Source organism: Wasmannia auropunctata, unplaced genomic scaffold (genome assembly GCF_000956235.1).
Source record: "Wasmannia auropunctata unplaced genomic scaffold, wasmannia.A_1.0 LD336031.1, whole genome shotgun sequence".
NCBI classification, from domain to species: Eukaryota; Metazoa; Arthropoda; class Insecta; order Hymenoptera; family Formicidae; genus Wasmannia; species Wasmannia auropunctata.
The window spans coordinates 276,058-289,865 of NW_012026859.1; the positions used below are offsets into that span (position 1 = coordinate 276,058).

Consider the following 13,808-nt stretch of genomic DNA (forward strand, 5'->3'; position numbering starts at 1 on the left):
CACCGATCGCTTCCACGCCGATTTCTATCTCGTGTCTCGTCGAGGGAGGGACCGGGGCCAAGCCAAGGAGACGGCGAGTCACACGCGGAGTACCTTCCGCTGGAAAACACGGTGAGTACATGTACATTCGCGCCGCGCCGTGTGCGACACGACGTGCAGCTCCCTTTCCGTAAAGTTTCTCGTTCAATTTTTTTCCCCGTTCGAGAGACCCCGCCGATATATCGAGCGCGATCGCGAGGGTCATTTAAAGCGCGCGCAAGAGTGCGCCGTGGATTTCTTTTTTTTTCTTCTCTCCGCGCGGATTTTCACGCTCCGCGGCTAAGCTCACGGGGGGCCGGAGGTGCAAAGTTTGGTTATCCCGTCGTCGTGTCGCGGCGCATTCCGGCGAGCGTTGCCCGCTTTGAGTCATGCATTCCACTTGACGTTCAATGCCGGTGACGTGTGCACTCGCGCGAGTCGCGCCGCGCTGTCACGTCATGGCTATACTCCGCCGAGGGCCACCTCTGCACCTGATCACGGCCGACAAATAATTGTCACTTCTCGTTGAACTGTTCAATTCCCATTGTCAAGGTTTCGCACATCTGTTGCGCGAACGTCCGGTACGATAACCTCGAGCGGCATTGTATGATGTATATAGGGTGAGACTCCGATTAACTTCAATTAACGTGTCGAGCGTAATATGTTGTTAATGTAAATGGAATAATTTTGACTTTTTATTTGACAAGTGGAAAGAAAGATTGGAGCAACGAATTATGTAGTTAGAAATTGTGTGTCGATTGAATGTGTCCGGTTGTATTTGTCATCGATTAAGTTAATAAGAATACGATTATTTAAAGAATTTTTTAAGTAAGATTAAATACGAGAGAGAGAGAGAGAGAGAGAGAGAGAGAGAGAGAGAGAATATTATATAATTTATTAAGAAATGTAATTTATATGAAATTTTAATTTAAATGAAATTAAGGACAACGGGAAATTGGAAATTTATCGTCAATTAAGTTAATTGCAATTTAATCGGAGTCACCTTCGTTAAACTTATCCGCGAAATTTATTACTGAAATACTGCGTTTCTGCAGTTCGATTTATCAGAGCGAGGAGATTAATAGCAAATTCGGTTAGCGCTCTGCACTGATGCACATGGAAGAATGCCATACATTTAATTATAGTGTGAAAGTGTGACAAAAGCAGGTTGAATTGTATGCCGCCGAACAATATATATATTTACCACGTCGTTAAAAAAAATGTAGATATTCCATCGAAATGTACTTACGTTGCAATACATTTATGTCATGACAAATTTATAGCAGTATTGCGGTCTTTATAGGGTGGAGTAAATTTATTATGTCATTTGTTATAGCGATCTATTATCATTCATTTTTTTTTCTATTTATTGACCAGTTACAAAATGGATGCTAATCTGATTAGGATAACTGCGATCAATGTTCAATTAATTGACAGTTGACTTATCAATGAAATGTCTACATTGCTATCACGGACAGAATTTTAACTTTATTTTTAGTTTGACACACGGAAAAGAAAAATTAGATTGAGGACGACGGATTGTACAATCAGAAACTTTATTGTAAACACATTTGTGCCGGTTGAATTAATCGCCGATTAATTTAATCGAACTTTGACCGGAGTCCCCTCTAACTGAGTCAGTTGAATTTTAATAGCTACAAGAAGAGAAATTACTTGATCGTGACAATCGTCCTTGAAATCAATTATTCAATTTATTTTTTCAACGTCGCCACATTCTGTGGATAATTATTAGTGTTTCCTCGCAATGTAGTAGAGAAAATTAAATTAGGGACAATGAGATATCGCGGTCGAGAAAATTGGATTGACACTTTGTGACTGCCGTGTCACGCATATCTGCAGGATGACGCGTATAATAGCCGCAAAGGTCCCGTCGCTCATTTGCGGGTGACGGGTTTTATTTAGCCCGTTCAAGAATGATTTTACTAAGTACTTAAGACAATTAAAGCAACGCTAATAAATTATATTCAGACATTTAAAGTACATTTAAAGTAAACAATCGAGTTATTTAAAATAACGCTTGACAGTCAAGAGTGTTAATCCCGTTAATCCCGGGATTCAGTCGGAAAATCGTCCCGAAGGCACGATGTTGCGATCCACCTCCGAACTGCGGCAGCACAAGGGACGCGCAGCCGGGTAGGCGAGAAGAAGGCGCGGCGCGGCGGGGACGGGACGACGCACCGCGCCGGTCGAAACTGGGAACGTCAAATCCGGGCGGGCGTCCAGGACGTTATCTCCTGAGCCGCCGCCTCTCCGCTCGCGCCTTCGTTATCGCCGCCGTCTGCCCTCGCCGTTCCTCTCGAAAAACCGGCCGACTTTTTCCTTTCGCCGTTTTTCCTTATCGCCGACAATCGAAAATTCTCAAGTTCAGGCTTCACCCGGCTATCGCGACTTCGGCGAGTGCGGTTTTTGCATTTTGTTATCCTGTGGCTGCTCTTGGATGTACTCCAACATTCTGGAATCCGCGCTTCCCGTCTTCCCCTCCGACACTCGGCTCTGCAGCGAAAGGTCTCCAGGACCCTCTCGTGCCGTTTGTTTTGCTGTTACGACGAGAGTGCGATGACAATTTGAGGGATAATTACGTTCGATTTTTCGAATTTCTTGTTGCTGTCAGAAAATTGTGCATCCCGGTGCATTCGGAATTTTTCAGAGCCGCTGGAGTAGAGGGAGAAAAAGGAGCACAGAGCGTCACGTCGCAACAGGCAATCGTTTCGCGGGCGCGATTTTCGATTGCTCGTGCCTTTTGAGTTTTGCTTTTTGCTTTGAAAGCGTTTATCGCGCGCGTCGTATGTATAAGGTGCGTGTAAAAAGACGACGTTGGTGTGGATCCTGCAGCGACACACGCTTTGGGCTTATAGCGCCGCGTCAGTTGTGTGGCTGACCTGTTATGTTTACCATTGAACGTATCGACGATTTAAGCGGATCGTTTAACCCGCTGCACGAGGCGGCGTCGACGGCTACGAAGTAGGGGAACGGAACTCGAATCAAATATTCTCCGGCTGGGAAATTGTTGACCTTGTCTCATACTTGAAAATATTTGTTAAATTTCTGACTGTTAAGTCTATTAAGAAACATACAGTTTTCTCGTTGAACCGAATGGAAGTTTGTAACATTAACTTATAAGAGAGTTTACGGATCGAAGAGAGAGAGATAGAGAGAGAGAGAGATTATAATTCTCGGTGATACCATTGTACCACTGGCTATACGCATTTAGGAAGGGCAGGGATAGGTGACAAATACGTGGAGTACGAGGTGGATGATAGACAGGAACGATGTTCAAGTGCTGCGTGTGTCAGACGTCGAAGAGGGCGAGTACTGAGAGATCAGACGCGGATGACACGCCGGTCGGGTCACCCAAACTGACCGCGGGTTCCTTCGAAGTGGACGATGAGATTGAATCCACGGTGAAGGTGGACCAGTTGAATGGCAACTTGCAGAAATCGGGGGAGACGTCTCCGGTAGAGGATAAGGATGCCTCGCTGGAGGATAAGGATGCCTTGCCAGAGGATAAGGATGCCTCGTCACAAAAGAATAAATATGCCTCGCCAGAGAGAAAGATTGCCTCGCCTGCAGAGGATAAGGATGCCTCGCTAGAAGATAAGGATGCCTTGCCAGAGGATAAGGATGCCTCGCCACAAAAGAATGCCTCGCTAGAGGACGAGGACGCCTCGCCAGAGAAGCATGTCTCGCTAGAGACTAAGGATGCCTCGTCAGAAGATAAAGATGCCTCGCCAGAGGAGAAGGATGCCTCGCTAGAGGAGAAGGGTGCCTCGCTAGAGGATAAGGATGCCTCACTAGAGGATAAGGATGCCTCGATAAAAGAGAAGGATGTCTTGCTAGAAGATAAGGATGTCTCGCTAGAGGATAAGGACGTCTGGCTAGAGGATAAAGATGTCTCGTCAGAGAATAAGGATGTCTCGCTCCAGGATAATATTGCCTCGCTCCAGGATAAGATTGCCTCGTTAGAGGATACGAATGTCTGGCTAGAGGATGAGGATGCCACGCTAGAGGATAAAAATGCTTGGCTAGAGAACGAGGATGCCTTGATAGAGATGCTCGGTAAAGATGCTTTGCCAAAGGACAGAGATGCCCCGCTAGTTTTCACCCCACCAGTAATTCGCGCCAGTTTCATGATGAGGAGCTCGTGCGTAGTTTCGCAGAACGGGAGCACCGACATCGAGGAGAGCTCGAGCTCGACCTCGACGAAGGAAACGGTTGAGGAAGCCGGCGAAGAAACCGGCGATCGGATTGTCGATGACAAGGACAACATCAACATCCTCGACGGCGTCGCCGCCGAAGATTGGACGGAGGACGTCGACTCCACTGGTGCTGTTGGTCCCGTGAAAATGAATCTTTACGACGCGTCGGGATATATAGAAAGGACGATCGATGACGGGCCGGAGGAGGAAGGCGACGACTCGGTATTCGAAGGCTATCCAAGCGAAAACGAGATTAAGAAGGCGCCACCAGGTATATTAGGATTCCTTCGTCTCCGTGATTTACAGATCACCGACTCGCTATATCATGTCTGCCCATATCATTAATATCAGATTAATACATTTTTATAATTTTATATGCCGACATTTGACATGGGTTTGTTTATTATTATCACATCATTCTTCTATCTTTATTTACAGTTATTTTATGAAATAAACACATCGTCGTATTTTCAAAAAATTTTTTCTTAATATCTGAACAAACAGAATTACTAACTATATCTAAACAAGAGATTTTTCTCTTTTAAAAAATGTATTCAAATCTGTTTCTTTTAAATTTAAATATATTAAAATGTTATATATTCAATCACGTTAATTTTGTTTTTGAAGTATGGAATATTAATAATCGTATTTTCAAACATGTTAATATTTAAATATTAATGTAGAACATTTATAGCAAATATACGTGCCAAATGAAAAATGCACGATACTGTGCTTGGCATACTGAACAAACGCAGAAACTAGAGATGAATAATTAAATAACTATCAAACACGTTTCATTAAATTCGCAATTAAAATTTTCTCTTGTTAATTATTATATTACGCTGTTCTTGTCATAAAGTTACAGAAAAAATTACGTGTGTTTGATTTGAAGTGAAATGCGGCATATGTAAATCTCGTTTTGTTTTGTAAATAAAAGCGGGCTCTTTTCGTGAAGCGAATGCATATTCCACGTAAACGTGTTACGCAGCGCTCGCGTCAGCAGAAGGAGCATCGATTTGTAACAATATCCGCGGGTGATCTGACACTTACCACTTTGTAAATTGTCTATGTGTGGGGGGGGAGTTGTGTTAACTTTAACTTGACGGGCGGGGCGGAGCGGGTGGCCACGTGTGGCCCCGCAAGGCTCTTCAAGAAAAGGCATGAATCCCTTAGAAGAATAAAAAGCTCGACGTGTTGTATGTCATTTTCGTAGTTCCACGTTGGCTGTCGGAGGAAGACGACGGCGAATACGTCTCGGGTGGATGCAGCGGCATGCAGGAACCGCCGGCGACGCCCGTCGCCCGCGACGAGTTAGCTTTAAGGCGGCACAGATTCTTCTCCGATCTGTTGCAAGCTGCGCAGAATTCGACGGAGCACCGAGTGAGATTCGACCCGCTAGGACCGATGGTGCACACCGGTTAGGACTCGCTTGAGAATTTCCCAATCGCTTGCTGTTATTCTTTCACGCGCTGTTAACTCTAAGGTCTAATAGGTAGCCCAGCGTTACGTCCGCCTCGCGAGAGCTTCTCCGTGTAGTTTGTACCTACGATCCACTCTCGTGGATTATACCGGTTTACGACAGTTTATAGTTTGTACAGCCGTTTAACTGGAAAACTTTGTAAATTGTAGGCGCAGTGCCGTCATATATATATATATATATACAATATATAGGCGAGCGCTATTAAATAAATATTGAATATATTTTAATTTCCGGTCTCGAAAAAATTTGTCACTCGTGCAAAATTTTTTTATTAATATTTGTACTATATTTCATTTTGTTAAAATACACGGAAAAAAAAGAGAAAGATAAGACAGAGATTTAATTTAGCTACGTGACGGCATATGCAATGCGATTGCAACTGTGATAGCACTCTTTCGATTTCCACGTAATATTACATATCTTTAGATATGACGATTGAATCTCTATGTGCTAACAGTAATGCCATTGCGATTATGTTACATTATGAATCATTTGCCGAGCGTATTTGTGTGGATGGGACTATAACTGCACGATGTTGGCGGATTCTCTAATAATAGTCTGGAGTATTCTCGCGTCAGGCGAAAAGTCATCTCATTTGTGAGATGTCTTTCAGTTTCTTGCCAATTTTCGGAAAGTCTAGTAGCCGCATCGCCACTTATAATAGGATAATTGCAATATTCTTCGAAACCTAGGTAACATTCTGGCGAAAATTAAAAATAAAGAAAACAAAACGTATAAATAGTCTGTTAAGAAAGAGCGTGATCGGTATAATTTTTATGCGTATTTTATTAGCGGGAAGATTCTATGTGCATCAGGAGATTTTTTAATCTACGACGCATTGTAAAACGGGGCTTATATTTTTTCAAGATAACGTCTTTAAAGACAACTTTTTTGACCGGAGTCATCTTTATCCAGTGAAAAGAAGAGAATCTTCGTCTTAATTGACCTTCTTTTTTGCCTAATAAAACCCATCGACAATATCTATAGTCTATTAAAAACGATATTTTAAAGTATAAATATAAGCGAGTGTTTAAATCGATTTAACGTTTTTTATTTAAAAAATTATGCTTCATTAGTCGAAAGTGCGTAAATGCCAAACAATTATTGATGACGACTGAATCGTTTATTACAATTATTTAATTGTAATCAAATACTACTAAACGCACTTTTATCATTATAATTTTAAAAGTTATGCCGCTCGCGTTTTTTCTTATCAAACTGTATATTATTAATACATATGTGTGTGTGTGTGTGTGTATATACACTGAATTTTAACACAATAATCTTATTAATACGCACACACTTACGTACTACATCTAGACGCGATATAGTTATACTAACGTAACTATTTATAAACGTATTCTATATTTAGTGTTCCAAGTACTCGATGACGAGTATTCCAAGCGTCTGAATTTCCCGGATATTTCCGAGTGTAACCCGCGTGGAATACAGTTTACTTTTCTGTTTACGTTATTCATTACGCCGTTTATTTATCAGTTTTATGTTATTACTTTCAAGCGCGAGTGAATCATCTTTTTCGTCTTATTGTTACAGTTTATACATGCTAACGTTTATACATTTGTTTATAAAACACATTGCAGGTTGTGAGAGCAACGAAAAGGAAGAACATCTGGAAGAATTGGTGAACCGATTGGAAAACGTAACAAAGCGACTCGAAAACGTACACTTTGTCGTGAAGACGCAAGACACCGCTGTACAAACGAGCACACCTTCCCCGAACAGGTCTACGTCAGGAAGTAGTTTATCCCCTCGTTTATCTCCATTGTCGAGGCAAGAAATTATTCCGAGTCCACCTGCAAACATGTCGGTCGCCGGATACGAGGACTTTTTGGCTGGGCCAGTTAAGGAATACTTAAAATTAAGTCAGAAAATTGGCGGCGATGTGGCTGTGCATAGCAAGCTCGTGGAGAAGGCTTTTCAGTAAGTAGTACAATATTTTTAATTTTACGTCGAGATCGAAGACACAGATGTGCATAAATACGTAATATCGAATAAATTATTAAACGTATTCCAATTAATTTCAGAATTCAGCTTCAGTTTGTACAAATGGCGGCGAGCCGGGCCGCGCCGGCGAATCAGTCCGAACAAGTGTCTCTGTTTGCGCCCATGTCGCAACAGATACAGCAGATTCAAGAGTTTCGCGAGAAGAATCGTGGATCTCCGTTCTTCAATCACTTGTCGGCAATTAGTGAAAGTATCCCAGCTTTGGGGTGGGTCGCCGTGTCGCCTACGCCTGCTCCCTACGTAAAGGAAATGAATGACGCCGGGCAATTTTACACCAATCGTGTGCTGAAAGATTGGAAGGAAAAGTAAGCTCTCTCTCTCTCTCTCTCTCTCTCTCTCTCTCTCTCTTCCTAAAGCTCATTATTTTTTTTCGTTATTTATTCCGGAGCGAAGCTAAAAAATTGTTGCCATTTATAGAAACAAAATACACATAGACTGGTGTAAAGCGTGGGTGCAAACGTTGACCGACTTGCAGCAGTACGTTCGTCAACATCATACGACGGGCTTAGTGTGGGGAAAAACTGCCGCACCTGCGGGCGCGTGCGGTATACCACCCCCTCCGCCGCCCTCGATGCCAATCGGTGATATCGCACCGCTATTGAATGACGACAGAAGCGCCCTTTTCGCTCAGATTAATCAAGGGGAAGACATCACGAAAAGTGAATAGACTTATATATACATTTGTTCCTCGCGCGTCTCTGTAATCTCTGTACGGGAATATTTATAGTTTACACGCAACATTTGATATTTTTATTGTGTGTGTAGGTTTGAAAAAAGTCACCTCAGACATGCAGACGCATAAAAATCCTGGCTTGAGATCCGGGCCGGCACCGTTTAAAGCGCCGACGGTCAACGCGGCACTGATGAAAACCGTGTTGCCGGCGAATGCGCCTATTGACAAACCACCCGTATTTACCAGAGATGGCAAAAAATGGCTTGTGGTACGATATTTTACAAATAAAATAAAAATATTAAAAAAATGTGTACCGCTGTACCTATTATATATTATTGTTACGTTTATTATTATTTATATTAAAAATATTGTACCTTTTGCAGGAGTATCACAAGGGTGAGAATTTAGTAATCGATAACGTAGAGATGAATAATGTGATTTACATGTTCCGGTGTCAGGATAGCACACTTACTGTCAAAGGCAAAGTGAATTCCGTCGTCATGGATTCCTGTCGCAAATCATCCGTTGTATTCGATTCTGTCGTGGCCAGTGTCGAATTCGTCAACTGTCAAAGCGTACAAATGCAGGTATGTATGGATAGAATAGGTCCTTTTATTATTAGCTCAGGCTTTAGTCACTTATGCTTTTATGATGTTAAGATTAAAGAGGGAAGATACTAGATAAAATAAAGATTTATTAGATGTAAAAAACATATTGATACCTAAAAAATAGATGACATTGCCAGATGTCAATATGATAAGAGATTTTCTTCTTTTTTATTATATACGAGAAATTGTGTTTCGTTTCGATTTTGCTCTTAATTTTACGATATCTTATAATTTAAGATATTTAGTAAACTTTAAAAAAATCTGTCACTATCTCATATATAATTTAATACATACAAGTGTAAACAAAACGTTTATTTAGAAAAAATGCAGTCTTATATAAAAGAATTCGACACATAAAAATATTAAAAATATTTACATAGGTAAGGCAAGTTGTTGCGTTTCAATGCATTCATTGTAATTCAGACATTGATGTACATGTATCTGTAATGGAAGGTTTCGCCGTAACTTCTTTTTCCGTTTTTTCGACAGTAATAGTCCACAATTTATTTTTATGTATCAGCAGATCTGTCGTGGGACTGATATTCCTCGTGTTCAAGATAAATAGATCCGCCGGATATTTCTTCCGTAGACTGTCATTCGCCATAATAGAAATAACGACTACCTCCTTAGAAGCGATCTTTTCTATATGCTGCAGTATGCTTGCGTCTGATTTCCTGCTACATAAATCTCTCTTGTCCGAATGCTCCTTCTCGATTGCCAGAGACTCTACAGTTTGATCACTAGACAAAACTGCCGAATTTTTCCTTGGTACGTTGCTATTTCTGCATATCGCGCTCTCCGATTCTTTATCAAGCGTGCCCTTTTCTATATTCAATTTAGTTAAATTCGACACAGTCCTCTCCACGCGCAAATGCTTGCTCATTGAAACACTGTCACTTCGCGCGACCTCCTCGTCCGTTGTGTGATCTTTCGCACAAGTCTTTTCGTCCCATAACATAGTCAACGGATTTCTCTCCTGCGCTTGATATTTCATTCGATGAGGCGATTCCAAACGATTCTTTGAGATTGGTATGCAAGATTTAGTGGACGCCTTTCGTGACGATATAATAGACTTTGATTGAGTCGTTAGTCGCAATTTATTCTTTACACATTTGCCTTTATCGTTGTGCAGTTTTGCATAGGGCTGATGCAACATACCGCTGATGTAGTCCCTGGTGTTGTGACGCATCAAAAATGAATGTGATTTCTTTGGATATATGTTCACTTTTTTTAAATCCCTACGCCTGTTAGTTACTAAAGACATGTCGCTTTTGGCTTTAACCTGGGAATGTGTCTGGAATGGTTTTGTCGAATAACGTTCTACTTGAGGTGAAAAATGTGCGATGTTTACAGATATTTCGTCATTTCCCTTTAAATTATTTGATAAAATACTGTCTGTATTTAACGCTTTATTTTCTTTGCGCAACGAGATAGGCAGTAGAGAAGCAGCAGAATCAAAGATAAAATCGTTTTCCATCTTTGGAGATGTTTTCGCGCTCGTCGAATAATCACGTTCTGATTCACCGAGAACAAATAGTTGCTCTTTGATAACATCATGTTTGATTTCCTTCTGTACGTTCAACTTTCCGTGCGAGTGATTCACGTTCGACGTAGATTCGGAAGACACGTTATCCATTTTCACATCACTTATTATCTCCTCGTCGGTGAAATAGGAATTACTATGGGAGATCGAATTGCAATTAGATGATTTTGTCGGGTATTCCTCGCGTGCTGCGTGAGTGACTTTCGCATTAACGTTCGCAACGTCGAGTAGAAAACGCGACATTACTGATGGCTTACTTTCGGTGATTTGCGTCTGTTTGCTGCGTTTATGGAAGTCCGCAGTTATATCAACTACTGTGCCTTTATCGGTTTTACCGTTTTCTGTATTTGACGCAATACGCTCTTCGCGACGAGGTCGCGCGATCGTATCCGATATTTTATCCGTAGCTTTCGAGTCACTTTCGCAGGAATATGTTAGAGCTCTTGGAAGAGACAGAGCTTCCTCCCTTCCTATAGATACGTCTGATCGTCGTGTATCGTTCTTGTTAGAAAATTTATTCTCAATAGGAGTAATAAGCGCGAACATTCCCGGGTTTCTCTTTAGGTACACGTCGGAAGAGCATCTCAAGACATCATCCGTCTCCTGTTTGTACTCGTCCACGTAACTCGACCATCTATTTGCCAAAAGATCCGACGATTTCTTCGAAGAGCCGATAATTCGATCGGCGCTGCTGCAGCTGGACGGTGCGAGCGATCGGTTGTGCACCACTACGTGACTCGCCTCGTCTGAGCGTCGAAAAGTATCGCTTCTACCTTGACACCGGAGTGCCTTGCGCGCTTTGAAAATCGCTGTATTTTGACTGTGAAGAAAAGTGTCCATGTAATCCCTGATATTTTTAACGCGTTCCAGTATGAGATCTTCGAGTTTCAGCACCGTCAGCGAACGTTTACCGGCCACATCGCCACTGATGTCGGAGGCTGCATCCTCTCTTAAATTTTCTCGCACGCGAGCTCGATAATTTTGTAGGACAGCTTTCGTTCGCGTCGATCTCTCGTTCGCATTGATTTCATCCTGGCTTTTCGCACTGACCGGTATCGTTATCGAGATTACTTTCTCGTAAATCGGAGTCTCCAACGAAACGCTATTCTCGATCGCGGCGTCGTTATGAAACGCGAGATCCGTAATGCTAAAATATTCCGAGGACGTTTCGGGAATACAATCCTGGTACTCCGTGTCGCATTCGTCCTCGCGACGCGCGAGTGCGTTAACTTTCTTCAGAGGCTGAGAGAACAAGTCGCGTCGCTGTTTCATTTCCAGACAGATGTAACGTCGATCGATTTTGCCACGGGAATTACTGACAGCCGGCTCGTCCTCCTTGATGTCTATTATCATCGACGGAAAATTGTTGCTTGACACCAGCGAGGATTCATCCGCGGTATCGCCCTGTTTATCTATCGAGTACTTCTTTTTCTCGAGTGCGTCAATAAGGCATTCTTGAAATGCAGGGCCTCTTGAAGCAGCAGTGCCGTCGATCTTTCTTGCCTGTTATTGCTATCGATCGACATCTTACTTTGACTGCTATTTTGAGATATCGTCACGTTCTCTCGGTATTGTTCCTCGTCGAACGTGTTGCTAAATTTTCCAGTAGCGAGTCTTTCTAACGATGCCCCGTCTTGAGTATCCTTACTTTCAGGTGATAAGATATAGACTATTCTGTCCGCCTCAGATATGTTGTCGCGGGCACTGAATGGAGTATCTGTTTTCATTGCATCTTTATTGGCCTCGGGACTCGATTCTAATACGTGGTCACGACCGCAATCGAAAATATCCTTTTCGCATTCTTCACGCTCATTTCCCGATGTCTGTGACATCGCGCTGCAGGAACGCAAGTACGGCTTTGCTGGAGGATTGCCCCTAACTGACCTCCGTATATCGTGCCGGCTAATTCCTTTACAAGTATTTCGCAATGCGACATTTTCGTTGGAACATCGATACATTTTCGACGTGTGTGACGAATACTCGGCTAGGGAGGACAAACTTTCCTTCAGCTCGAGGTATTTGCTCGAGATGTCCACGATCGGGTACGTTATAAACGAGTCTGCTTCGTCGATCTGCCGATCCGTCGATTCCCGCCCTTCCGGGGACCGCGTCGTGTCTTGATACGTTTGCAACACGTCATGCAAACCCTGAAGTGTCCTTCTGACCTCGACTAAAGTCTCCTGAGAGGGCTGCATGTTGCGCGCCGGTCGCATTATCGGAATAATTGGGACGAGTTCTCTCGGGGGTGCAGGGTGGGTGGTGGTCTTTAAAGCTACAGCGTCGTTCGATACGTGATTCACTTTATTTTCACGATATGTTTCCTCGCTCGTACCTTCTACCGCGTTATCTTTTATCCGTTCCACGAATTTCGTCTCGTTTATTTCTTCTCGTTTTGCTGCTGCGGAAGCGCCGCGGGATGTTTCTCGCTCTTCCGTTGTGGACAGGGCCGACTAGAACGTAACGATTATTATATGTTTTATATATATATAATATATAATAATATATATATATAATATATATATATATATATATATATATGTTATTATATGTTATTATACATAATTTCATTTACCGAGTTGATTTAAGTACGGCGGTTAATAAGCTTACTCGTTGTGCTGCGTGTGCGGCTTTCAAAGTGGATGCTTTGCTCATTTCAGACGAGCGATTCAACGAACGCGAACGTTTATCCTTACGTTGCAACTCCTTCAGAAATGACTTACATTCATAGACGGTCTCCGTGAATTTCTGGCATGGATTGTATTTAACATTCGTCGCGTGCGCGCTGTTCTGCGTCAAGGGAGGCGTCGTTTTTGAAGATTGTCGATTAATCGCGTTCGAATTCAATGGTAGAAGCTGCACATTTCGTCGTTGCAATGTGAAATCTTTGCTTCTCGAAACCTTTTCCTTCGTACTCTTATTTTGCGGGTATGTACGTGGCCTCCATGTATATGTACTAACAAAATAAGTTAAATCAGCGATTGCGCTGCCTCAAAGATTTTGCGTTTTCTCAGAATTCTTATTCGTAGACAACAGACTGAAGTAAAATGTATAATAATTGATATAATATTATGTTAATGTATTTTTTCAATCTTGGACGACACGCCGAGCAGACGTATTTAATAATTTTTTATTAATGCTTTTGCTTAAAAAAAGAATCAGCTAAAAGGATCATTATCGAGAGAAAGTGCAAAGTATTTCTGAAACATTCCAAGACCATTTTGCTTATCTGTATAAACGATTAGTT

General features: G+C 42.2%; 2 protein-coding genes across 5 annotated transcripts in view; one reads left to right on the top strand and one right to left on the bottom strand.

Moving 5' to 3' along the window:
* Nucleotides 1-13,808, top strand: part of LOC105452460 (adenylyl cyclase-associated protein 1) — a 16,654-nt gene continuing 2,846 nt past the window's right edge. Inside the window, exons 1-7 of one of the 3 annotated variants that reach the window (XM_011693567.1) lie at nt 2,864-4,506; nt 5,449-5,652; nt 7,317-7,656; nt 7,761-8,045; nt 8,158-8,399; nt 8,506-8,681; nt 8,797-9,000. In XM_011693567.1, the coding sequence (XP_011691869.1) occupies nt 3,309-4,506; nt 5,449-5,652; nt 7,317-7,656; nt 7,761-8,045; nt 8,158-8,399; nt 8,506-8,681; nt 8,797-9,000 (2,649 nt within the window). In that variant the 5' untranslated portion in view covers nt 2,864-3,308. Of the gene's footprint in view, nt 112-2,863; nt 4,507-5,448; nt 5,653-7,316; nt 7,657-7,760; nt 8,046-8,157; nt 8,400-8,505; nt 8,682-8,796; nt 9,001-13,808 lie in introns of those variants that run through there. The other 2 variants (XM_011693569.1, XM_011693568.1) reach the window with 2 other exon arrangements.
* Nucleotides 11,882-13,808, bottom strand: part of LOC105452459 — a 3,177-nt gene continuing 1,250 nt past the window's right edge. For both annotated transcript variants that reach the window (XM_011693565.1, XM_011693566.1), the window contains exons 5-6: nt 13,172-13,517; nt 11,882-13,014 (exon numbers count right to left, since the gene is read on the bottom strand). In XM_011693565.1, the coding sequence (XP_011691867.1) occupies nt 11,977-13,014; nt 13,172-13,517 (1,384 nt within the window). In that variant the 3' untranslated portion in view covers nt 11,882-11,976. The remainder of the gene's footprint in view (nt 13,015-13,171; nt 13,518-13,808) is intronic.